The sequence below is a fragment of the Panthera uncia genome (genome assembly GCF_023721935.1).
Source record: "Panthera uncia isolate 11264 chromosome C1 unlocalized genomic scaffold, Puncia_PCG_1.0 HiC_scaffold_4, whole genome shotgun sequence".
NCBI classification, from domain to species: Eukaryota; Metazoa; Chordata; class Mammalia; order Carnivora; family Felidae; genus Panthera; species Panthera uncia.
The window spans coordinates 55,626,800-55,651,153 of record NW_026057585.1 but is presented as its reverse complement, the minus strand read 5'-3'; the positions used below and the strand labels follow the sequence as shown (position 1 = coordinate 55,651,153).

The following is a 24,354-nucleotide window of genomic DNA, read 5'->3' as shown; positions in this document are numbered from 1 at the left end:
TTTGGATCAATTTAAATATTGTCTTCTGTAACAAGTGGATAGAAATACCAATTCAGTTACCATTCTAAATACAGTAACTTTGAAACGGTCTTCTGGTTATTTCTTATGTTATTGGAAATTAGGGCTATATGAGAATGCAGGGAAAGATGTCTTTTTCAATATTGCATCCCATCATCAAGCACCATGCATGTAGCATCATTGCCTGCTCATAATATCCACTCAATGACCATTTGAATTTTATTTTCTTCGGGTGGACCCTCTCTGTAGAAGCTTTATATTAATCAGCTTGCAAGATTCACTAAGTCTTTTTATTTTCTTTGTAACCTACTGATGCCTGTAGCATGTTGATTGCTAATGGCCAGTAGTTACCTACTAGCACATCCGGGAACTTTTGTTTTTACCTCCATCCCACGACCCTGGGAATATGACTTGAGCTAAAATCAAGAGTCAGATGCTCAAGCGACTGAGACACCCAAGCACCCCTTTATCCAGTTTTTTTTAAAAGAACCAATCAGCTACTAGTCCCAACAGTACTGGGTAAGAGTGCTTCTACTTCTCTGTATTCTTTTCAGAGTCCTAGAGATGTTCTATTTCCTTCCTACCAAGGAAAACTAGAGGGAATTGACAGAGGGAGTTTATACCCTGGGATATTAGATTCATAAATGGCCACGACTTGAAATTATTATGTGGGAGTTGATAGTCTAAAGTTGGTCTAGTTTGGGGGTTCCCTAAAGAACTTCAGCCCAGCCAAAAGAGATTCCAGATGGTCTGTTAACAGAAATCGACTGGTAGCTTAGTGGAACAGTGGACACCATGGAGGTCTAACTGGCAGAAAGTGAGTATCCCAGAAGTTGGGTAGATCTCATAAATAGACTACATGGGCAGGTGACACTAATCCAGGTAGATAGTTAGCATCAGAGAAATCTGTCAGCCATTGATGGGGGTCCAGGTGCCAGTCTCGGTTTTAGTGTCAGAATCTTGTTCTTGAGAAGGAGGGATGAAAACCAAATTAATGTCTCCAGTGCTCGACCAAGCACAGGTACAGGAAAGAGTTTGCACTTAAAGTGGAGCCAACTGGTTGGAGACCGTGGCACAAATTACCGGTACCAGAATTGGTGCCTGAGGTCAGAGGCTAGGGGTGGCTTCATGCTGGTGAAATTAAGTTTCTCACAGCCTCTCCTATCTCCTGAGGATGGATGTGTGTACAGACGGGGACTATTGTGCCACTGGATGTCAAATGGTTTAACTGGGGAGCGCCAGAGGAGGACTAGAAGTGTTCCAATAGGAAAGAAAATAAAATTGCTCCATGTATGTCTTCATGAAGACAAAACCCAACAGCCAAAGAGTGAAAGCTTTCCCAAAGAAACTAGTATTTTTGAAAGGACAGTGGAAGATGCATCTGCGTCCTGTGTTAGAATAACCACATCTAAATAGGGTAAACTCTTTGTCTTCTGTTGTTGCTGTTGTTGATTTTTGTCTTGGCATCTACTATTGCTTGGCAGCAAAAAATAGCAATCAGTAATTATTGGCTAATTTGACCTTTCTTGATGGTGTTTGTAATTCATATATAATCCTTCCTTAAAACAAGTGCAAGCATTATTTTCTTTAAATCTGTTTACTATTTTTGTAAATTTGGGTTTCTATTTTCTTTGACTATTCTGTTGTTGCTGCTGCTGCTGCTGGTATTTTACAGTGGGGCACACCTGCAGCTCAACTGAGGTGTTTGAGTCAGACTTTATAAACATAAATGAACCTTGCATGAGTTTATTTCATGTCTTTCATTTTACATCATTTGTGGCACTAAAAGTGAGACTGTAATTCCCAGAGGGTTGGGACAGTTCATACAAAGGCTAGCCCACCTATGTTTATAGTAGTTCTCTATAATATAATTGTAACTAATTTCCACTGTTGTTTTTGGAGAAAACAGTAGACTATAATTATGTGCTAGCACTTTTTAAACAGCTCCCTGCATTGTCATATTATTTTAAACGGGCTCTGTTTTAAAATAACCTTTCATGTTTTGATTGCAAGAATATAGCTTACCCGGGTCTGTAGTTAACAAAATACAAGGATCTAGTAAATGATAGAGCGTCAACACAACTCTGAAAGCATGTGTTGAACATCTCTAGCACTGCTCTAGGTTTAGAGGGGACGGTAGGGGGAAAGTAGAAATTCCTTGTTCTTTAACGGTTGATCAGTTCTGTTGGGTAGGCAAGATACTAAATGGAATAGCTAAGCCCCCACATGCTAGTTATGCAAGTGTCAGAATGCTACATATGAAGCATGTTGCATTTCATTTTTGTGGTTCACTCTCAGGAAGTCTTGGGGCAGAGTTAGGGTAAAGTCCCATCTTCCAGGATTAAGAGCGGCAACACCATCCTATCTATTGGCAAATGTTGCCCCGTATCTTCTTCAAATGGCAGATATCTGCATTTGGTTACTCATCTGGACACACCCTTCCCCTGCTACATTTCATTGCCATATTAGTAATAGAATTTTAGTGTTGATTTAAAAGACAGTCTGCCTTAAAGCAGATTGCATAGTTTACACACTGTGAATTGTAATTAAAGTGTAAGGGGTTCTTATTATGTCAACAACTGGCATGAGAACTCCCAAGCAGCAGGTGACCCCGAGCATGTGACGTTTGTGACAGCTAGGATCCCCTTTTCACTGGCTTAGCAATCTGAAAGTCCAAATTGAAAGAAGCCCAGAGGCTGTATATTTCATTAGATCCCAGGGGAAGTACAGGATACAGCTTCCTTCTGTTTTCCTGGGAGGTCGCCAGAAAGTTTGTAGAGCTCTGTTTCTGTCAGAGGCTCAAAAGAGAAAAGAAAAAGCACACACAAAACAAAACAAAACACCATACACACCACAAAACCATCCACCAATCACCCCCAGGACCATAAATTTGACATTTCCCACAGTCTCTCTGAGACCACAGTGTTGCTGTGTCAGCAAAATGCCCGTTCCTTTGAATTGTATGAAAGGAAGGCTCAGTGTTCTAGCATTTAAAAAATGTCTAGTCCTCCATAGGCAGTGATTCTTTTGGTATCAAACCATGAAAAAGTATCAAGTACAGATATCCTATGATTTGCTTTAAATACTTTTGCATTATGTATTACATTCTCGTCCCCTTCTAGAATGGGGTAGAGGTCCAAATTCAGAAAGATGAAACCGCATGAATAATGAAGGAAATGGACCAAGGAGACATGCCATATTTATTTCAGTTCTTATTGTGATGGGTACACTGTTTGAAATGTGGTCCCATTAAAAGTATTTTACTTTAGGAGGGTCAGAACCTTTTCAGACAAGCGTTTTGTTGTATTGCACAGTGAGGACAGACACCCCCCCGCCCCCTCCCCCCCGGCTGAGGTTTTAGCTTTGGTGGAAGGTTCTGGTCTTTAGTCACCTTGGAACCTGACTGGCAGTTGCTGGGGTGAGTAGAAAAGGTGCATCTTTTTTCGTGGCCTCTCATGTTGGGTCATAGGTTTGCTACCACAGATTTTCCATATCACAGACGTGGAAGCCATGGTACTTTCTTGCTTTACTTTGGTAATACAGACTCTTCAGTAGTTGATGTTGAATTTGAGACTTAAGCTTCCCACGTGACCTTGATGTGGCTACTGCTGGTCTGCCCTCAGGAAGACCCAAATTTAAGCCCAGTAGGAAGTATTCCTAGCCCTCCCTATATGTAGCATACCTTTTAGTCCCTAAGTGTTGTTAAATTTAGATCAGAAAATAAGAATTCTCTGGACACGGACTTCATTTTCTGCGTGCTTTATTGTTTTGGTCAAGAAAAGAGTGTTGGCAGTCACCATTTGTGTGCTTCTCTGTGACTGCGTGTATGTGCTCATGCTGGCCAGGGAAGAGAATTTGTAAGGCTTGAGCACAGAAGATGTGCCATTTTTATAAATCTGGTAAATAAATGAAAATTTTCCAACTTTAGAGCTGCATTCAAGGGTTGTTATTAAGGGACTACCAGTTGTTGTTTATACAGTGCACCCATTTTAGCAAATTTGCTAATAATTAGCTTCTTTTTATTTATGTTTTTCAAGGTCAGGTCCTTTATTCAGCCAGAGGGAAACCCAATACCCTTAGCAGAATTTTACTTCCGTTACTCAGAAAGATAAGGGAAGAATAGGTCCGGGGGGCACAGGTGGGGGTGGGGGGTGGGATGTGACAGAAGTGTGTCTGTGTGTGTTGCCTAAGGCTAGATAACTAATCATCAATTTCTGTAGTAGTATACACATGCAGAGCTGGGAAATTGTCCTAGGTCATGAATTTTCCATTTTTTATTTAGCTTCTTATGTGACATTTTGTTTCCCTCTCATTATGCTATCTAAATGCTTAATCTACACTCTGAATACAGCACCCTTTATCATCTGTCCTCACCTGCCTTGAAAATGTGCCATATACTGTTTTATCATCTGTACAAAAGCACGTCACTTCATGGATATTCTAAATGTAGTCTGTTAGTAAGTAGCACCTAATAAAAGGTGAATATTCTTAAAAATAGGCCATTTTCAGAACTTTTGGCTAATTTTAGAGATAGCATTCTCAACTTTAGGCCAGGTTTTTGAGAAGAGGATTTAAGAGTATCTGAGGTTGAGCCTGTATCAAGCGAAAGGTAAAAGCAATTCTGTTGAGTCAAACAGAGTGTGAAACATGCTACATATCGGAATTGGTCTCTAGCCTAACAACTTTTTCAACGCCATTTTGATAGCTGTCTCCTGAAATGCATGCTACAATGAAAACCGTATCTTATCTTTAATGATCTAAATGTAACCTCTGTTGTCCTTTGATGTTGTTGTTGTTATTCTCACTGCCAGCAGCTTTACTGATACACCAGTCCAAACACACTACGTCACTCCTTCATGTAGTTAGTAAAGTGTTCTTCCTTTCGGATATATATAGCAAGGAGTCTTGCGTCATTATGAAGCCAGAGATGCAGAAGCCTGTCATCACATCCTACAGAAATTGTCTATAGTATTAAAATAAAAGGGTTTACATTAAATAAAAAGTTAAACTTAACTTTATTTCTTCTGCTACAGATAACAGGAAATGTTTTTAAAGACTGGTCCCAAAATATCTGCCCAAGAATTGTCAGAATTGTCTCCTGATTTCAGTAATCTGCTTCCCTTTTAGAGTCTTATTTTTGTTGGTTTATATTTCAGATATTACATTAATAAGATTATTGTGAGCACAAGGTGAGACATTTGCCCATTGCTGATAGAGAGAGGGAAATTGCCCTCTCATATGTAACCATTTCATGAATTGTAGCCTTAATTGAAAAAAATCCAGCATGTTTTCTTTATATTTAAAAAAATTTTTTTTAATTACAAAAGATTTTTTTAATGTTTATTTATTTTTGAGAGAGAGAGAGAGAGTGAGCAAGCAGGGGAGAGGCAGAGAGGGAGACACAGAATCCGAGGCAGGCTCCAGGCTCTGAGCTATCAACACAGAACCCGACGTAGGGCTTGAACCCACATACAGCGAGATCATGACCTGAGCTGAAGTGAGACGCCCAACCGACTGAGCCATCCAGGCACCCCTCTTTTTATTAAAAAATTTTTTTTTAATGTTTACTTATTTTTGAAAGGGACAGAGACAGACTGTGAGTGGGTTAGGGGCAGAGAGAGAGGGAGACACAGAATCTGAAGCAGGCTTCAGACTCTGAGCTGTCAGCACAGAGCCCGACGCGGGGCTCGAACTCACGACCTGCGAGATCATGTGACTGAGCCCAAGTCAGACACTTAATGGACTGAGCCACCCAGGCGCCCATCCAGCATGTTTTCTAACTGGATTTTGTTCTGCTAGGAGACAGAAAAGTCTGTAAGCCATCTTTGGGATAGCCCTTGTTTAAAAGCCTTACCCAGCCTGGCCCCTCCCTTCTGTCCCTCTGTTCAAGGTCACTTATTGAGCATTTATTATGTGCAAACTTTCTTTAGGCAAGTAGGAGCCTTGTGCCCTGAAAGGTTTACAGCTTGTTGGGAAGGCCAGATGGGGATTACACACACGGAGAAATGATATAGGAGCTGAGCCCTGTTCTTAGTAACCAGGCTGTAGGGAGCCAGAGGAAGGAGTGATTAATTCTGCCAAGAGGAAGGGAGAGGATTCTGTCTTCATCCTCTTCTATACTGAATTACCTTCTAAATTCAGGACAGGGATCTGCACTGTATAAATGACCAACAAGGATCGGGGAAGGATGCAGTTACTGTGCCTAAATAGGGTGTTGGTGAAAACAGAGTAAAAGCAAAGTCAGAACTGTACAAATTGACTGAAATCTTTTCAAGTATTTGATAGAAGTCCTTGGGTTAAGTGTTACAGTTTTAATGTCTTTTAATGGCAAGTGAGGGTTAATAAACCCAGTGGGCATTGTCCTAGTTATCAACGTCATGGCTGTACAGTTGGGAATAGCAGTGTGGGCTTGTTTGTGTAATACCAGTGGGTTGTTTAAACTTTGCAGTAGTCTGTCACACATCCCTCAGGCACAGGGACTTTCAAGTTTGCAATAGATCATCCTGTGTTGCAGTTTTGTTTGTTTCTTTCTTTATTTTTAATTTTTTTTATTCTTTATTTTTGAAAAAGGGACAGTGAGACAGAGTGCGAGTGGGGGAGGGGCTGAGAGAGAGGGAGACACAGAATCCGAAGTGGGATCCAGGCTCAAGCCGTCAGCACAGAGCCCCACACGGGTCTCGAACTCCTGAACCATGAGATCATAACCCGAGCCGAAGTCGGACACTTAACTGAGCCGCCCAGGCGCCCCCAGTTTTGTTTTTAAACTCAGATAAATTTGAGTCTGCTGAAAAAAAAATTTTTTTTAATGGAAAAAGTTGAGTTTTGAATCAATGAATTTGTTCAATCAGGGCAGAGGTCGGGTTTGAACAATTTACGACATAGACACCTTTCCCAGGAAGGCTGTGTCTACGCTTTCACGGTTATGCTTCGCGTTGCTAGTTTTAAAGACATCATGCCTATTCTCCATATATTTTTTCAGCAAATACTTGTGCCCATTTATTGTATTTTCTCAAGGAACTTTTGAGCAGATCTTTCAGTGAAGTGAGCACCAAGGACTGTGTTTCTCTTGTGGTCTGTACTCTCCTGTTCTGAGCAGCATGCTGATTTGCTGTTGAATTCTGCAGAGGATAAATGTCCTAACTCCGTAGACGGCAGGGTTAGTATAAAGTATGTGTGATGAGTACAGACCTTTGTGAGCCTTTCACTCACTGCCCTGTGTCCAGTGTTCCCAAGAGTGTTTGGCACACAGTAGGTACTCAGCACATACTTGGTTTTACTTATGGAATGATAGGCTGACTGAATGATTAGAGTATATTATTAAGGAATTTTGGGTGAGCTTGTGTTTCGTTGGTTGCTAGATTTGTAATATTTTAATCAGTATAGGACAAAGTTCCATAAATTATTTCAGATTTATCAGTGTCATCTGAAGCCCCATTTACTCTTCTGCAATCAGTAGTTTCTTGGGACATACGGTTCTTGGGAAAACATGATTTAGACTTAAAGGATTTAGAAATTTTAGGAAAAAACCATGTCTCATTTACTATCATGGCCTTAAAGATGAGGTAAAGGGAACCCAGGTTTAACAAGCTTTTAACGATCGGTTCTGGATCCCAGATTTCCAGATTCTGAACCTGGTGGGGTTTTTTGTTTGTTTGTTTGTTTATTTGTTTTAATTTGTTTTGGGTTTTTTTTTTTTTTTTTTGGTTTTTGATTTTTTTTGGATATTAAGCCAAACACCTTAAAGCTTTTCCTCTCTGTTGCTCTCACATTTGATCTCTCACTTGTGGATACTTTCTTTAGACCAAACAGGGAATAATAAAGTATTCCAGTACAAGAGAGCTCAGAGGTGAATGTCACGTGGAAATGGTACAGGCCAAGCCAACAACAACAACAAAATAACCAAAAAAACAAAACAAAACAAAAAACTCACAAAAAACAAAAAAACCCCAAAAAATAGAAAACCCAAGCTGGAGATCCGCCTTCCACGGAAAGGTTATTTTTCTTATTACAACAAAACTAATTAGTGGATTTTCTAATGTAAGAAAATGTTGCTGTGAGTAAAAGTTCCTTCAGTGTGCCAGAAAGCAGATGGTGGCAGTGAACACTGTTTTCTTTTGCCAGGTTTTGTATATGCTTTTTCTAAACCTGCAAGAGATTTTGCTTTTCCAGATTCAGACTTCTGATCTTTTTTATTTTTAAGCAGAAATAGAAACTTATATTTAAATGTACTTGCATCATGTGGCCTGTTTGACATATCATGGTTACTTGAAAATGTTGAGTAACATTTGATGTTCTGCATGAGTCTCTTCTCTGGGAGTCTTGTTGTCCATACTTTCTCTCCTTATGGAAATCAAAAGTTTGTGCTTTGAGGGTGCCACAAAATGAGTTTTGATGGGGTCCTGAAAAGCAGTGTGTAAGATTTTCTTTATGGGGAAATCTTTTTTATCTTGTTTGGTTTTGCTCCCAATTACTGGGTAAATACCAGCTTTTCTCACTAAGGTTCCTGAGGGCCTGCCTCTGTTCATTATGACATCACTGTTTGTATCGTTTTGAATAATTCATTTCCCTATCTACTACTGGTGAGATGTTACTCTCTGTTAATTTCGAATTTTCTTTTTGTCTGTTTTTTAAAATGAAATTCCTTCCAGATACGTTTGTTTCAAGGCTTCCCCCGTGAAGTCTATGCATGGCCTTACAATACCACGGTGGCAGTATTAAAACAGAGTGCTCTCTGATTTTAAGACCAGTTGGCAGAATATGCGACTACAGTGGTGTAGATGTGAGGCAGTTTTGTACGGTAAAGACGCGTATGGCTTCGGTGACTGAGACTCCAGACTCCAGACTCTTTCTACAGGATTTCCACTTAGAGGGAAAAAGGAAATCATTAAATCGTTAGGTTAGTTGTTACAGTAGAAACTAAAAGTGGGAAATGGAAATCAGCTCGGTGATATTTTTGAAATCATTTTGGGTGACATGTTAACAAGAGAGAATTGTCTTCAAGTTACTAAATGGAAAAGTCTTAGGAAATCATGTGCTGTTTTTGGAGATGATGGCCAGAATCAAAGAAAAGCAAAGAAAGTGCTCATCCCGTCCCTTCTATCCTTCCCATGTTAAGGGGCTGCTGATTCTACTGCATCCATTGCCCAGTACTAAGCTGGCAGTTCAGAGACCCTGTGCGGGGTGCTAGTTAACCCTTCGTCACTGCATAAACTGATTTTTACTCATAACTTCGCCCATATCTATTGCAAATAAAACTTCCCATCCCGTTGGAAGAATTGCTTTTCCGACCCCTGTTCGAACGATACCACTTTCTTTTGTTACTGCTTCTTTTTTTCTTTCCTTTTTTCTTTTTACTGTTTCTTCTTTTTCTTTGTTTTTCCCACTTACTATTTGTTTTTCTCTTCTTTTGTAGTGACCCCAAAATAAACCAAGACAGAGTTTAGAGAGGACATTCATAGGCTCCGACCAAACAATGATCCAGCCACTCTTTATTCTTTGCAATCTTTAATCTTAAAGATTGTAAATCTGAAAAGATGGAGGTGATACTGAAGTCAATGCTGTAGGGGTTTAAATGTTGCCTCATGAAGCCCAGCAGGGCAAGGGTGTAGAGGTGAGAATATGTGCAAATGGAGGCATGATGGGAAGGTAGCTAACTTTTGTTGTATACGCTGGTTGTTGCCCTTCCATATAAGCTTTTGCTTATACATGGGCTTCCATCATGGCTAAAAAATAGGAAGAACCGCACATCCCAGAGGTTTTTCATTTTTATTGACTATAAAACAAACAGATAAGCCATTTCTTACCTAGAGAAATATTTACCTCCCCCATTTTCCCCTGATAAACTTTGGAAAGGGCTCTAACTTGGAAATACTGTTACTATCACCAGTAGAGATGGGAGAAGTGGCTACTTTTAAAAAAACAAGTAGCATACACTTTTTTTTTAACGTTTATTTATTTTTGAGAGACAGAGGCAGAGCAAGAGCAAGGGAGGGGCAGAGAGAGAGCGAGACCCAGAATCTGAAGCAGGTTCCAGGCTCTGAGCTGTCAGCACAGAGCCCGATGCAGGGCTCGAACTCATGAACCGTGAGATCATGACCTGAGCCGAAGTCGAACTCTTGAGGGACTGAGCCACCCAGGTGCCCCTGAACACTTTTCTAAATGGCATAGGGTTGAATGAGTGGAATTCTTTGTCAACATTATGAGCTACCTCGGGACTGAATAAAAGCCCACAGTGCTTTTGCACGCAGTAGGTGATCAAAAAATGTTTGATGGACTGAAATAAGTATCTTCCCTCTAAGAATGATTATTAGCTATTGCTTAGCGTGGTGATGATATTTGAACAAGAAATCAGAGCCAAGTTCCAATCACCCACTTAGAATTTTTGATGAGGAGTAGCTCTTGAAATAGCACCTATATAAGTCTTCCCAGAACACAGGATTTTTTTAAATCAAAATAAATCCAGGTGACAAGAAACTCTTATTTTCATAGCACATCCTGAAGAGAGTTCATTTGGAAAATCTGACCCAAACTATTAGTAGGCATTGTATGGAAGACAATTTAATTTTAGGATTATTACTAAGCAAATTATTCATCCATACTGAGTTACTGAAATGGATAGTTCTTATCCCTCATGTCAGCATCACTATGCATCACTACAGAAAAGAATGTAGATTGTGTCCTAAAATGAAAACAAAACTGCAGATAAATGAACTTTACATGAAATTGAGAACACATGAGCTCAACTGGTACCTAACTGTGTTTAAGTAGGTAGGACCCCACCATCAGCGTTGGATTCCTGAAAGCTTTTCCAGATGTCAGAGCCACGCAAGTGGATTCATATGTTTTAATTGCCTAGTTTTTTTTTTCTTGTTACGTAGAATATTTGCAGTTTATCATTTGTATCAAGTCACACATTTTTGAAATTTTATAATTCAGTATAGTTTTGGTTATAGATTAAAGTTCACTGACTAATCTTTCTAGCATGTTCAACTGCTCCCTGAAAGATACACAGAACTTGATGGCTTCCAAGTGTGGTTCAAACATCCAAAGCACTTGAGATTAGCACCATGTGAAGAAATTTTAAAATATTGTACTGCAATTAATTTTAAATAACTTAGCACTGCATATGTCAAGGAGAAAGCCATGATAGGATCCAAATGGAAACTCCTGAAAGTGAAATGATTCAGTACATTTAAGTCATTTTATCTATCATAAAGACATAGACAGAAAACATGTATGATTATTTCTGTTTGCAAAAGGCTTGGGTGAATTTGTACAGAATCAGGTATCACTTGAGCTTTATTATGATACTATGGGAGGTTGGAGAACCATCTTTTGGTTGGACAAATGATAACTCCCTATATTCATGCATGTTTGTTATAGGCCCAGAAACCAAGTTATTAGGGAAAAGTTATTATCAATGTGAGAATTGAAAGCACATTATTTTAAAGATTACTGTGTATTGTGTGTGTGTGTGTGTGTGTGTGTGTGTGTGTATGGAAGTATATATTTTTTAACAGGTATGGTTTTAAATCCTAGGACTTAGGACCTAGATGAAATGCTTTAAGGATACCTTATTCAGTACCTCCTAACACACAACATTTTCTGGTGGTCTGGATGACATAGTGGGTTAAGATATAAAGAAAAAAAAAAGATATAAAGAGAAAACATTGCTTATTCTGTGATCCGAGTTGGCCAAGTCAATGAAGATAAACATTTGTGACTCTTAGCGAGCGATTTGTGGTCATTTATAAAGAAGAGACAGTCTTTGACTTACAATGATTAGTACACTCATGTTATTTCTAATTGTGCTTAATATGATCAGCAGTAAATAAAAAAAAAATATTACCCAGACCCTTTTGATAAAATAGGGGTCCCAGGCTTATATGCAGCCAGAAGACCAATAACTGAATTGCTTATGATCTATTTCAAATTAGAATTCTAGGGCTGCAAAGAATCTTTACAGGATCCTTTACACCCCCTCATTCTGGTCCAGAAAGCAGGCCTTCTGACTCCTGTAGGGTCCCCAGAGCCAGAAAATCCATCTAAAAACATCTGTTGACATCGCCTAAGATAAGCCCTGGTTTATTTCATGGCCCTAAAAGAGCTATTTTTTTTTACCTTCTGATTTCAGTTCCATTTCAATAAACATTTATTAGTACCTGTATGCTCTAGATACTGTGCTATCTGGCAATAAAATAATGAGGCAGGAAATAAAAGTGGGTAGTCAATGTGATTTTTTCACCAGTTTATATACTTTAGAAAACCTGCTTCTGTGCAGTGTGCAGTTAGAGAATTATCACTCTTATAATTCACAAGGCATTGTAAATAATGCCATTTAGTTCTTCTTGTCTTGAAACTCAGGCACTCAAAAGATGAAGAGAAGCAACGAGACTTGCCCGATTGCGGAGAAAGGACTCAGACCCAGGCTTGCTAAAACCTTTCTGTCTTTCACTTGTACCACAGTTGCCTCTGTTAGAGCTGTTGTTTCTGTTAAAAGGGAGGACACCAGGCCTGATTAGGAATAGCATTCGGTACTATCTATGAAATTGTTTCTACAGGGAAAATCTTACTTTAAAAAACTATTTTGGTATTTTACACCATGCCCAACAATGATAATTATATAATAATAGCTCCCTATTTCTTTTAAAAGGACTCTGCCGAAACTTCCTGTATCTCACTAGAAAAGCAAATCCCAACCATTACCACCAATAGTTAGTTAGTAACCAGGATCCTGTAAATTTTATTACAAGGCTACCTTTAGTGGTACTGATTCCTGCTAACAGTAAGAGAATAAAAGCAATTACAATGTGCACAATAACATGTTGCTGTACATTGATTTCATCAGGAGACAGGACTTAATCAAGAGGAGATGCCAGAGAATCTTGATTGTATTATTATTACCCAGATAGACTGAGCACTCCTTGAGAACAGAGAAAATTTTGTGTCTCTTGGGGCACCTGGGTGGCTCAGTCGGTTAAGCATCAGACTTCAGCTGAGATCATGATCTCACCATTCATGAGTTCGAATCGGGCTCTGTGCTGAGAGCTCAGAGCCTGGAGCCTGCTTTGGATTCTGTGTCTCCCTCTCTCTCTGCTCCTCCCCCATTTGCCCCTGCTCTCTCTCTCTCTCTCTCTCTCTCAAAAATAAACAATAATTTTATATTTCATTTTGTGTCTCTTGGTAGACAAGGTGAAAGGCAGGCCGTAGATGGATTAATGAATGCAATGAATTAATGAATGGAATAGTAGGCCCAATGACAAGGAACTAAAAGGAAGCAGTACTCTTCAGGAGAATGTCCCAGTATCATTTTCCCCTTTGATTAGGAGTAGTGGTGTGAACATTGCTAACACTGCAGAATCCCAGGCTTGTCCAAAATCTCTAGTTCTATCTCTCACCAGTAGTGGAACTCCACACACACTGATAGACAGTCCTGTTTTCTCAAATGCTTCAGGGGAAAGACCAAAAAGAAACAAAAGACCCCCCCCCCCCAAAACTTACTGATTTACCCAACCACAGAAACTTTAACCCTCTCATAAAGGTGTCTGCATTTTTTTTTTTAGGCAAATTGTTACTATGCCATTCTGACTCATGTTGTTCACAGAAGTACTTTCTGGTACGGATGTGACAGGGTCCAGTCATCTGATTGAGAGTTCAGTTGTACAGTCAGTGGACTTAAATCTCTTCCCCTTGAGTTTTTCTATGTGCACCTCATCCCTCGCCTCCCCCCACAACCCACTCTTATTCCCCTTTCCTCCCTTTTGCCTTTCCAAGCAGGAAAAGATCACAACACACCCCACCACCTTGTCATCCCAAATTCCGTGGGGGCCTGAGCTCTGGGGGTCTTCTTCGTGAGGCCTTAACCTTACTTTTAGACAGTTGTCATTATCTTTGTCTAAAGGTCATAGCTAAATTGAATAAAAGGAAAGCTGTGTTTTCCTGTCGATGCACAAAGGCAGTATTGACTTCCCTAATCCAGTTTGCTGAGGGGTGAGAGAATTAAATTAGATATCTAAGCACAGAAATTGAGAGCCTTTGAAAACAAAGATAAGGAGACAAGACTATTTTCCCTTTTCCTGGGAGCTCTGGACTCCAGATTTTGCAGGTGTGTCACCTGATCCATGGCTTGCATTGATCAGAACTGTGCCAATGCATATTTAATTAGCAAGGGGCCCCTGGATGCATTATAGCCATCATCCCTGTACTGAATGGACTGTCAGACTTTCTGCACACTTCACCCCCACCCTCCCCTCCAACCATGCCCCCTCCCTTGCCTCCTTGTTTGGGAAGCTTCTGCATTTTGTCTGAACAGCTAAAAAGTTTCTTTGTTTTTAGCTGCTGATGCATACAGCACCACTGAGGAGAATACAAACAAGTCGAGTCCTAAAGTGTTTATTTTGTCTAGGAAGACAAGCTAGACCAATTCGATTCCTTTGGTAAGGTTTTCAAACCCTGAAGAAAACCAACAAGAAAAACAAAAAGAAAAGAAATACACTGTTCAATGCTTCATGTATACACTGTTCAATGCTTCATGTATAGATTTTTTTTTTAAGTTGGTTATATTAGGATTAAAAAAAAAAAAAAGAAAAGATCCCAGGGTAAATAATAATAGGATTAAAGAATAAATTCGTTTTTATTATGCTAGAAAAGTATTTTCTTTTTTAAAAATCTGGGGTTTTTTTTGATCATTAGGTAGGGCATATTAGCAGTTTGTGTTTTTTTTTTAATCAGTCCATGTTGCATGATAAAAATTGACCATTCTATCCTGAGTCTGTCATGCCCTCAGGAGAGCGAAAGAATGTAGAAAAGTTATTTAAGATAGAAGGTGGATAAAAAGTTAGAGCTCAGGGAATTTTTGTAAGGTTTCAAAGGTCTCATGGGAGCTTCTGTTGGTGGGGATTCTTAAAGTGATGGGAGGTTTGGAGTTTTGCCTCAGACAGGTTATTTCATGGGATTACAGTCACCATTCATTTTCACACAGGTTACAAAGCCCGAATACCCAGACAGAGTGTTGTCTGATAAACAGATGTAATACACCAAGTCTGCTTAGAATAAAGAGCAACAGACTGTGAGCACATGTTTAGGACTCATTTAAACTAATCAGCATAGTCTAGCTCATAGTTCTGTCTCTAGTCTACTTTTGAGGTAGCTTCTTGCTGGTAAAGTAACAAGGAATTTTTTTTTTTCTTGCTACAGTTTGCTGCAGAGACTCATGGGAAATTCATTTGCATACATCTTGTTACAAAGACTGACTACTTCCTGGCTTAGACAAAGTGTTGCCTGATAAACAGACTTAACACACAAATGTCTGTCTGGAATAAACAACGGCAAGCTGAGATTTACATTTCCATTAGCAGAGATAATCTCTTTCCCAGTATATGGGAATTAAGAACCTTTTCTTTAAAACCAGGTCTGTCGTGCTGATGTTTTATACCAGAATCACATCATGCATGGGTTGGGATTGATTTTTAAAAAGAAACAAAAACTCATATCGATGGGAAGATTTATATTGTCGTGGTAAATGTACATTTGGGGGAGGAGAGGACCTTATAGTTTTAAAACCAGGTTTTCTTGTATTTTTTTTATTTGATCTCTGCAACAATCCTGTTAAGTTAGGTAAAATGGCAGTTAGTGTCCCCATTTGACAGATGAAGAAACTGAGATCCAGAGCAGTTAAATTGTGTAGCTGAGATTTTGTAAGACGCCATTTTTTTGGTCTATCATTCCGTACTCCTTTTGGTAGTGAAATATGAATGCAAGAAAAGCTAATATTTAGTGTATATCCTAAACTTAAATAGCCTGGTTTTCCTTGACAGAGGGCATTTTGTCATTGTAATAAATTTCTTTATAGATAGTCAGATACAGGAAAATAATGCATATAGACTATAACTCAATTATGCCTCATTTTCATCTGACATGTTTGTTTTTATAACATGAAAGTACACAGGGAACTTTTCTGTTTTAAGTGGTGTAGGTGACTATATGAGTAACCTTCAAGTATATATTCTTCTGTTTAAGAACTCCAACAACTTACTGTTATAATCAATTTTGTTTGTGACAAAAGTGACTAAAAAGGGATGCGAGGGCTTTTTAAGCAGGCCTTTGTTTACACATGAGTGGGTAGGTGAACAGGTTGACACAATAACTTTGGAGCTCTGAATTGATCAACAGGTTACCATCACATTTCCTGTTATGGGAAAAACAAAACTCAAAATGATGATCTAAATACTATAGCTTATTTTAGTCACAGACCCTCATCGAAGAAAATGTAAGAAATTACAAATTTAGCATCGTGCTTGCATATCTTTCAGAATCCTATTCTTGCCATCGACTTCATTTATAACTTCATTGAAAACGCTGATCATTACTTGAAATCAGCCTCATGCAAAGATTGAAGGTTTAGGATTGAGTCATTTTGTCGTTACTTTCAGAGTGACTGAATTTGTAATTTTTAAAGCTTAGAAATGATTCCCCCTCACTGTCATAACACAATAGTTACGCCATTTTATTTTTTTCTCAATGTGTTAAAACGGTATCATTCCGCAACCTCCTTGTGCACATAGAAAAATAACACATTTATGAGTAGGTGATAAGACAGTTGACTAACCCTTCATCCTAACGGCCTCATCATCATACACAGTCCCGACCAAACAGATGGGCTCTGAATACCAGTACTAATGCCAAAAACTCGAATTCCTGCAAACTTAATATTTCACAAATTCTCCTTCAGAAAGGCATTAAAAAAGAAAAGTTTCAAGGAAAAGAAATGGTAGTAACCTAGATTGTGTAACACTCTTAAGTATGCCCTAAAACTGCTATCCAGGGGAAGGTCTAAGAGGTGGATGTCCTGAGCAGCTGGCAGCTCCCAGGGTGGTCTGGGGGAGCCCTTCCAAGTCACTGCCGCCTGAACACAGCCTGCCCCCTCCGCCTGAGTCTGGATTAGAGGAGAAGACCCACGTGAGCACCCTAGCCTAGTTCTTTTGGAACGAGTTGTTTTTCCTCTGCTACATCTCCCCATCTCCCTTCTGCTGAAGAACTTTGCGTACTTCGATTGCTGTGGTTATCAGGCACATGCACATATCCATACGAACACTCCTTTCTAGCTTCCTGGGAAAGTTATGGAGATCCAAGTTTGTATTTTAAATACAATAAAGATAAGACTTCCCACTTAAAGGACCGGGGAATGTTTCCATTCTTAAAGCTAAGAAAACTTTCACGGTGTGACTCACTTCATGATTTATCTGTGTTAAAAACTAAGTTATTGTATGTTAATGTTTCATTAAGTGGGTCACAATTGTGGACAACAATTGACATTAAATTTTGGTTTGGTTATTCACAGAGCTTAAAGGATTTTTGCCATTCTCTGGAAAGCTAATAATAATTGAATATATTTAGAGGCCCCAGACTGAATGATGGTATTATAAATTTCTGTTTGCTCTTCTCCAGACCATGATGGATAATGTTAGATTTAGCTGATGGTACTGTATTCATCAGTGTTCACATGTAAGCTACAAATTGTATCTACATATGTGCACCTATACACTGACATTCTACATTCTCAAATAAATGTTTTTCAAATATTTCCTTATACCTGAGTCTTTAAGGTCAAATATTTCCTTACACCTGAGTCTTTTAAGGTGATACTGGAAAAAAAGAAAAGACAATCGTCTTAAATATTATAAAGTTGTATTTCTTTCATAACTGTAACTATAATATGACTAACAAACAAATGTGACTATCATAGCCATTTGACTTTCCAGATTTCTTTACTATCATAACATGTTATGATACCGGATGGTCACAGTAGAGCGATTCTAAACAAAGTAGCAATCAGAAGGAGAATTATTTTTCTGTTATAACATCATGGATGTAGAAAAATGAATCTTGGTGTCCTTTGGCCTGACTCTTTTGCAAAGAACTCTGTCTTCCTGAACCATAAGAAATAAAACTTAACCTAATTTTTTAAATATCTTTAAGGGCTACAGTTGTGGAATGTAACTGTTAATTATATTTAGAGTATAATCACCCCCTTTCCTTATTTTCTTGTCTTCTTGAAATGCTCCTAACTCTTCATTTATTTGCCGCAAAGTACTCATTCCTGTCTTTGCCTTTTCTTTACACATCACAACTCCAAACTCTGTTAGGTGGAATTTTCACTTTATTTCTTTCATTTGGCTAACTCATTTATGTTCCTCGATGCCTTCTGGCTTCTTCATTTCACCTTTAAATTTAGGAGATTTAGAAGTGGACACAGAAGTTTAACAGAGGCTTTTCAAACTTCATTTTTAGCCAAAGCAGGTCAGGAGGTTGAAACTTAGGCTAAATTATTTTTCTATTTTTCTAGAATTTTCTAAATTCTAGAAACAGAATTCTACTCTCATGGTCCATCGACTTTTGTTGATATCATGTGAACTGGATAGGAATTATATTGGTTTGTTTCAGGGTGGGAAGGGTTCTTCACCACCGCAGGTCTGTTCTTCCTTTATCAACTGTTCACAGCAGTCCCTGGGATGTTGGTATACTCTTCAGGTGTTAGAAATAGGCAGATTTCTCTTAGCTTTATATTCTTTGCATGTGTGAAAAGGTCCTGTGTCGTCCATCGTTTCAGACTGTACACATTTCTGGGAGGCCTCCTAGGTGTCAGACACTGTCCTCCCCTCTTGTTATTCCGAGAAGCCTTTCGTGCAGTGTTGGCCAGGGGATCATAGGAGGTGATTGTCTGCAACTTCTAAACACTGGGCAAGATTTCCCACCCCCGAACCAGAGGGAAGTGCCTGTCTCTCTTTTGCCAGGTCCAACGAAGGGGAACGTCAAGCAGAAGTAAAGTCCTTTTCTGCCCTCCTTCCTCATTTTATGAGAGTCCCAGTCTCCTTTTAGGTGTGAATTTAGTATGTTTTTCAGTTGTTGGCAGCATCCCAGTGTTAGAAAGCTGAACGACAAGTTTATCTTATTCAAAATTCATCTCTTTATTTCAGCAGTTAGTGAATCCTTGGGCAGGCCAGGCACCCTTGGAAGGTACTGGGGATAAGACAAGAATAAGAAAGGAACTCTTTTTTTTCTTTTTTTTTTAATATTTATTTTTGGGAAAGCGCAAACAGGGGAGGGGCAGAGAGAGGGGGACAGAGGATCCCAAGCAGGCTCTGCACTGACAGGCTGACAGCAGTGAGCCCGATGTGGGGCTTGAACTCACGAACCACAAGGTCATGACCTGAGCTGAAGTCAGACACTCAACCGACTGAGCCACCCAGGTGCCCCAGAAAGGAACTCTTTTCTTAGGGAACCCAAATTCTCATAGGAGATCATTTAAGATCACCTTAGTATAACATAGTATAAAGCTTACCATAAGAGATGTATGTACAGTGAAAGGAGCGGAGAAGAGAAAGTTGGATGCTAAGTCGAGCACAGGGAAGATTTAGCAACATCCCACCTCTGCTCCGTGCCTAAAGAACATAAACTACACAGAAGTGAGATCTATATTTCTTTTTTCCTGCCCAGTTTTACCATACTGACATGCTTTTGTCATTCTTCCCCTTTCCAAAAGGAATGTTCTCTGGAAGTCCATGCTGAGGGGGAGCAGAACTGAGGTTGGGGCAGCTGAATAAGCGGATAAGTAGCAAATCCAGTACATGGCTTCTGTTCTTGCATTGCACAAGCTTATGGAAGCAGAGACTAATATGTAGGCATTAGGACTTATTTTATTCCTTTCCCCAGTGATTATATTGATAGTGAAATATCTTTGTCTGAGCACTCCAGCAATATAGCTGTAGGCGCCATAAAAATGCATAGATAGATGGCTACCAGTTCAATTAAGAGGTCTCAACCCAGCCTCCTATATGCAAACCCTGTCTATTTTAGGTTTAAGTTTCTCATAAATTTTTTAAAAACCAGAAGAAACATTGCTTTTCAAGGTTAGGTTGAAGTCTGAGATTCCTTAAACAAAAAGCAAGTCTCTAGATGGGAAAAAAATTGATGACCCTAATGTACTTCCTTACAATAGCATTTCCAACTCCATCATTTAAACATACTTTAAATAATATTCTCTTCATTGTAATATACAGATCTTCTGGCTTTCAACCAGAGAACCAGAGGAAGTCACTGCCAGATATATGATAGAAGCTATGAGATAGGGCATCCAATTCCATGCTGTTGTATCTGTTTTCTGGGGCCTCCAATTATTTCTGGAGGTGGGAATCAACTGACCTCACTTGGTCAACTTCTCACTTGAATTGTCCAAAAAAATAAGCTATAAAGCTAACCTAGGCTTCTGACAGGTCCCTACCAAGTATAAAAGAGAAATTAATTGTTAACCTTCATGAGAGTGTTTTAATGTAAATGCTTACAAGAGAAATCTTTCATTTATATCAATTATGCACGGGTAGAAATTAATTTGTAATTTTGGTCACCTGGTTGGCTCCATACCTAGCAGCATCGGTGACCTTTTGCAATACCAGGGAAAGTGTCCATGCATCCTCCGCATAGAATAGCCCCGGGACTGGGTAGTTTTGTTCCTTGTTGGTTCAAAAAAGAAACGGCATGAAACAGCCTGTAGTAGGAAATAATTACAGAAATTTTTAGATCATTTACATTTCCTTGTAGATCTTTGGCTCTGCCTATCCCTTACCAGGATGCTGTGCTTTAGTGTGCTGTCCTCGGTGGATAACAGTGTCTCCAGCTTTCGAATAAAACTGGAGAAATTAAATTCCGTTTTCAGTTTGGCTAGATGCCTCCTCCAGTGTATGTATCTGAGCTTTCACAAGAGCGCTTCGGCCCCTTTCCGACCAACTCTCAGTCTTTTCTTGCCTCTCGGTCATTTGCTGTTTATTTGCTCCTTTTTCTGGGGCCTGAAATTTTAAACTTTCTTTGAACAGACCTACAGCCACCTTCTGTTGGCGTCCATGTTTTCTCTAATCATGTTATGTTTCTATAAAGATAGGATGGTGAACCAAATGTAAAAAAAAAGAGAACAAAGAAGTCCACTTCTCTATTATTAAAAAACATCTTTTTGATCTCTTTATCCTCCTTGTCTTAATAATAGTGGGTAAGTATCAGAGAAGTAATTGGCTCTTGCATATTTAAATTAATTGAGATGAAACATGTTTCTCTGTTTGTTCACGAGGTGATTCATTGTAAAGATACACCTAGAAGAATGTCGTTGGGCTAAGCTGTCATATGGAAAGTTAGATTTGCTAGTATTACTGCAACATAAATGTTCTGTTTGGCAGAATTTTATGGATCCTTTCTGGGATATGATCAAGAAGAATTTCAGCTTTCCCTAAAACAAAATTTAAGTTTTTTTTTTTAATTTAATTATGGATATTAATGATTTGAAATTTTCTAGGACAAAAATAATCAAAGTATGCCTTTCTCCTAAAACATGTTGAAATACTTCTCAGAATATTTAATTTGTAATTTTTAATGGCAAAATTGTAGGATCTTTCTTTAGAAAAAGAGAAGGTAGTCATGCCATATTTTTTAATTGTTTGCTGTAAAAGTAATAGTAATTTATGGAGTTAAAATTTCATATACGGTCCAACATAAATTTGCATTCCCAATTTTCAGTGCAGTCTCCATACTTAACTTGGGTGATCATTCTCTGGGATATCTGAAGCCTTTTTGACCTGTCATGCTTTTTTGTGTGTGTGTTCACCATGACAATTGTTACAAAGTGATGAAAGCAATCACTTGGCCAGACTTAAATAAAAACTCACATCTTTTTTTATTTGCACCTTTGGATCAACATAGGATTTTTGCTCTAGTCACCAGGTTAAGATCATCTGGAAACCTAAAGGTAGACATTTTCCTTATAGTACTTCCCTGTAATTAAAATCCTCATTTGCTTAAAAGCAGAGAGCCTTTCTAAAGTAATAAATTAGCATTTCTTGGCCTAGGATAACTAGGAATGCTACTTCTTTTTTGCAGTATCTCCAAGAAAGAGAATACTAATGCTTTCAACGCTGTTGAAATAGAAGTGGTATTTTCAGTTTAATCATAGTTAAGTGTCATGACCTTTTGATCTTGCACTGAACTTCTTGCTGAAATGTGGTCAAACTTTAGACAGCCAATTCTAACCCTGTGAAGCCCAGGTAAAGTTAGTAGCCAAATTTTCCATAGATAGAGAGGTTTTTCTTTAAAAAAGGGGGGGGGGTTGTTTGTTTTTAGATCATGTTATATACCGTTTCAAGTCTCAGAATATGTTTCACATTACAAAAGTTTACCCTGGAAATATTTTGCCTGATTTTTGTCTCCTCTCTCCAAGAAATGTCTAAGTATGTTTACTTCTGATTCTATGAAATTCCTTTGCTCTAACTGAATTTTATCTTTTTTAAAAATTAAATGTTATTTTAAAAAATTATCCCATTTAGAAATTAACTGAATTATTTCGTTTGGAAAATAATTGTATTTTTTAAGTAAAAAATAAATGGAATTCAGTGAAGGTGTGCAAGAACCTGTTTTTACTAACAAGCCCTCTTAGGAGCTCCTGAAGGCATTGGTATGAGAGGAAAATGATACTTACAAAGCAGAGGAGGAAACGTGTAGCATTCAGGAAAGATGCCTTTGAGTTATCCTGCGATTTCAAGTAAATGCGCTAGAATATTAGGACTCTTGTATTTAATGGTGTTAGTCTGCATAGTCTGTTGCTAGAATACAGAGCTAAATATCAACAGAACTTGTTACTGTTGTTTGGGTTGCTTTTATATACCAGCTTCAAAATATGTTTTGACACTTTATTATGTTCTGAATCAAGCTTCAGATGTGTGTAATGAAGGATGAAGTCTTTATCAGACTCTAGTGTATAAATAATGGAGAAGAGCAGTTTGGAAATGGCTTCTCTGTAAGAGGATGGTTTCTGAGGAGTTTCAAGTTATGATCTGGCGCAAGCCAAACGCCGCTGGAGGCGTACCCAGAATGGAGCGTCCTCTCTAAAGGCACGGGCTGCTGCTGTTGCTGCCTTCTTTTCCCTTTCTCCCCCTGCCCCCACCTTTTGTTTTCATTCATCTTACCATTTCTATAACGTTCTCATTCCGACTTTACATGCTGAACTTTTTGAGAAAGTCTGGCACTTCTGATCCACTTTTCCCTCACAGACCCTGTAATTTTTGGCTGTATTTTTTATGTTTTTCAGATTCAAGTCAATCTGAAAGTCCCAGCCAGCCAAGTGACGCTGACATTAAGGACCAGCCAGAAAACGGTAAGTGTAGTTGGGGACTCTAGCTGCTGCTGTTTTCAGAGTCCAACAGTAGCCAAGAGCCAACCGAGTACAAGGATTTGGGGTGTGCCTGATGGGCAGCTCACAGTAGGAACAACTCTGAGGAGTCAGGGAGTTCTCTGGATCATTCTGGCAGCCCCAAGCCCTCCTCCACCCTGCTCCCAAGCACCGTCAGGGTTCTCGTGAGAACCGGACTGTGAAAGGTGGGGTTGCTTTACCAAATCAGAATCTTCTACAGCACAAGTGAGGAGCCACAGTCTGTTGGTTTCATTTTAGTTCCTTCTGAGGTGGCAGATGCCCCGCGATCTTCTTCCCTGGTGATATAAGTCATTGACCAACAAATATTTTTGTAGCCTTTTCAGAGCTCAGCCCTTTCCTAAGTGCTTTCAGAAAACGATCTCTGCCTTTGAAGGATTTTCCACTTTAACTTGTCTGAAATAAAACAGTACATGGCAGCATTAAATTCCTAAATTGCAGAATTCTATAAATTTTCTGTTGCAGAAACCTGATTAACATAGAATGCACACACATTCTATACAAATGTGATTGTGTCCGGTAAAATACTAAATTTGTGGTATGTGCTCCAAGTACAAAACAGATGGTCATAGGTTGGAATTTAAGATTGAGTAAAACCATCGGTTTCAATAAAAGCTGAGAAGTGAACCGGCAGTGCCTATCATATAGGAAATGCTGTACTACGTACTTTTACAGATACCATCTCCTACAACTCCAAAGTGCTCTTCCTCAGTGATAATACTAAAGGCTGTAATGGGGAGGCTTGACCTTGAGGGGTCTGTGAAGGGCTTATGGCACTGGGCTTAAAAGCTCGGGCTGTGGCATCAGACCTGTGTTCAAATTCTGCCTCTTCTGTTTCTTACTTGTGTAATATTGAACAGGTTATGTAACCTCTCAGGGTGTATACTTTTCCCTCATCTTGAAAATAGTATGGTAAAAATAGATAATAATAGCCTACCTGGTGAAGAACTAAACGAGACATACATATTCATATAATTTACTAAAAATTGTTGGCTCTTCAATATTACTCATTATTTTTCTTGTCATTATCATCTTTACCGTACTTATTTTTCATCTACTTAGAATGAGCTCATTCCTCTGGTCTCCCTTTTGTT

The 24,354-nt window shown here is 38.9% G+C and overlaps 1 protein-coding gene across 8 annotated transcripts in view; it reads left to right on the top strand.

The window, feature by feature from the left end:
• Positions 1 to 24,354, top strand: part of NFIA (nuclear factor I A) — a 373,386-nt gene that overhangs the window by 170,380 nt on the left and 178,652 nt on the right. For all 8 annotated transcript variants that reach the window (XM_049618572.1, XM_049618571.1, XM_049618569.1 and 5 more), the window contains exon 3: positions 23,141 to 23,206. In XM_049618572.1, the coding sequence (XP_049474529.1) occupies positions 23,141 to 23,206 (66 nt within the window). The remainder of the gene's footprint in view (positions 1 to 23,140; positions 23,207 to 24,354) is intronic.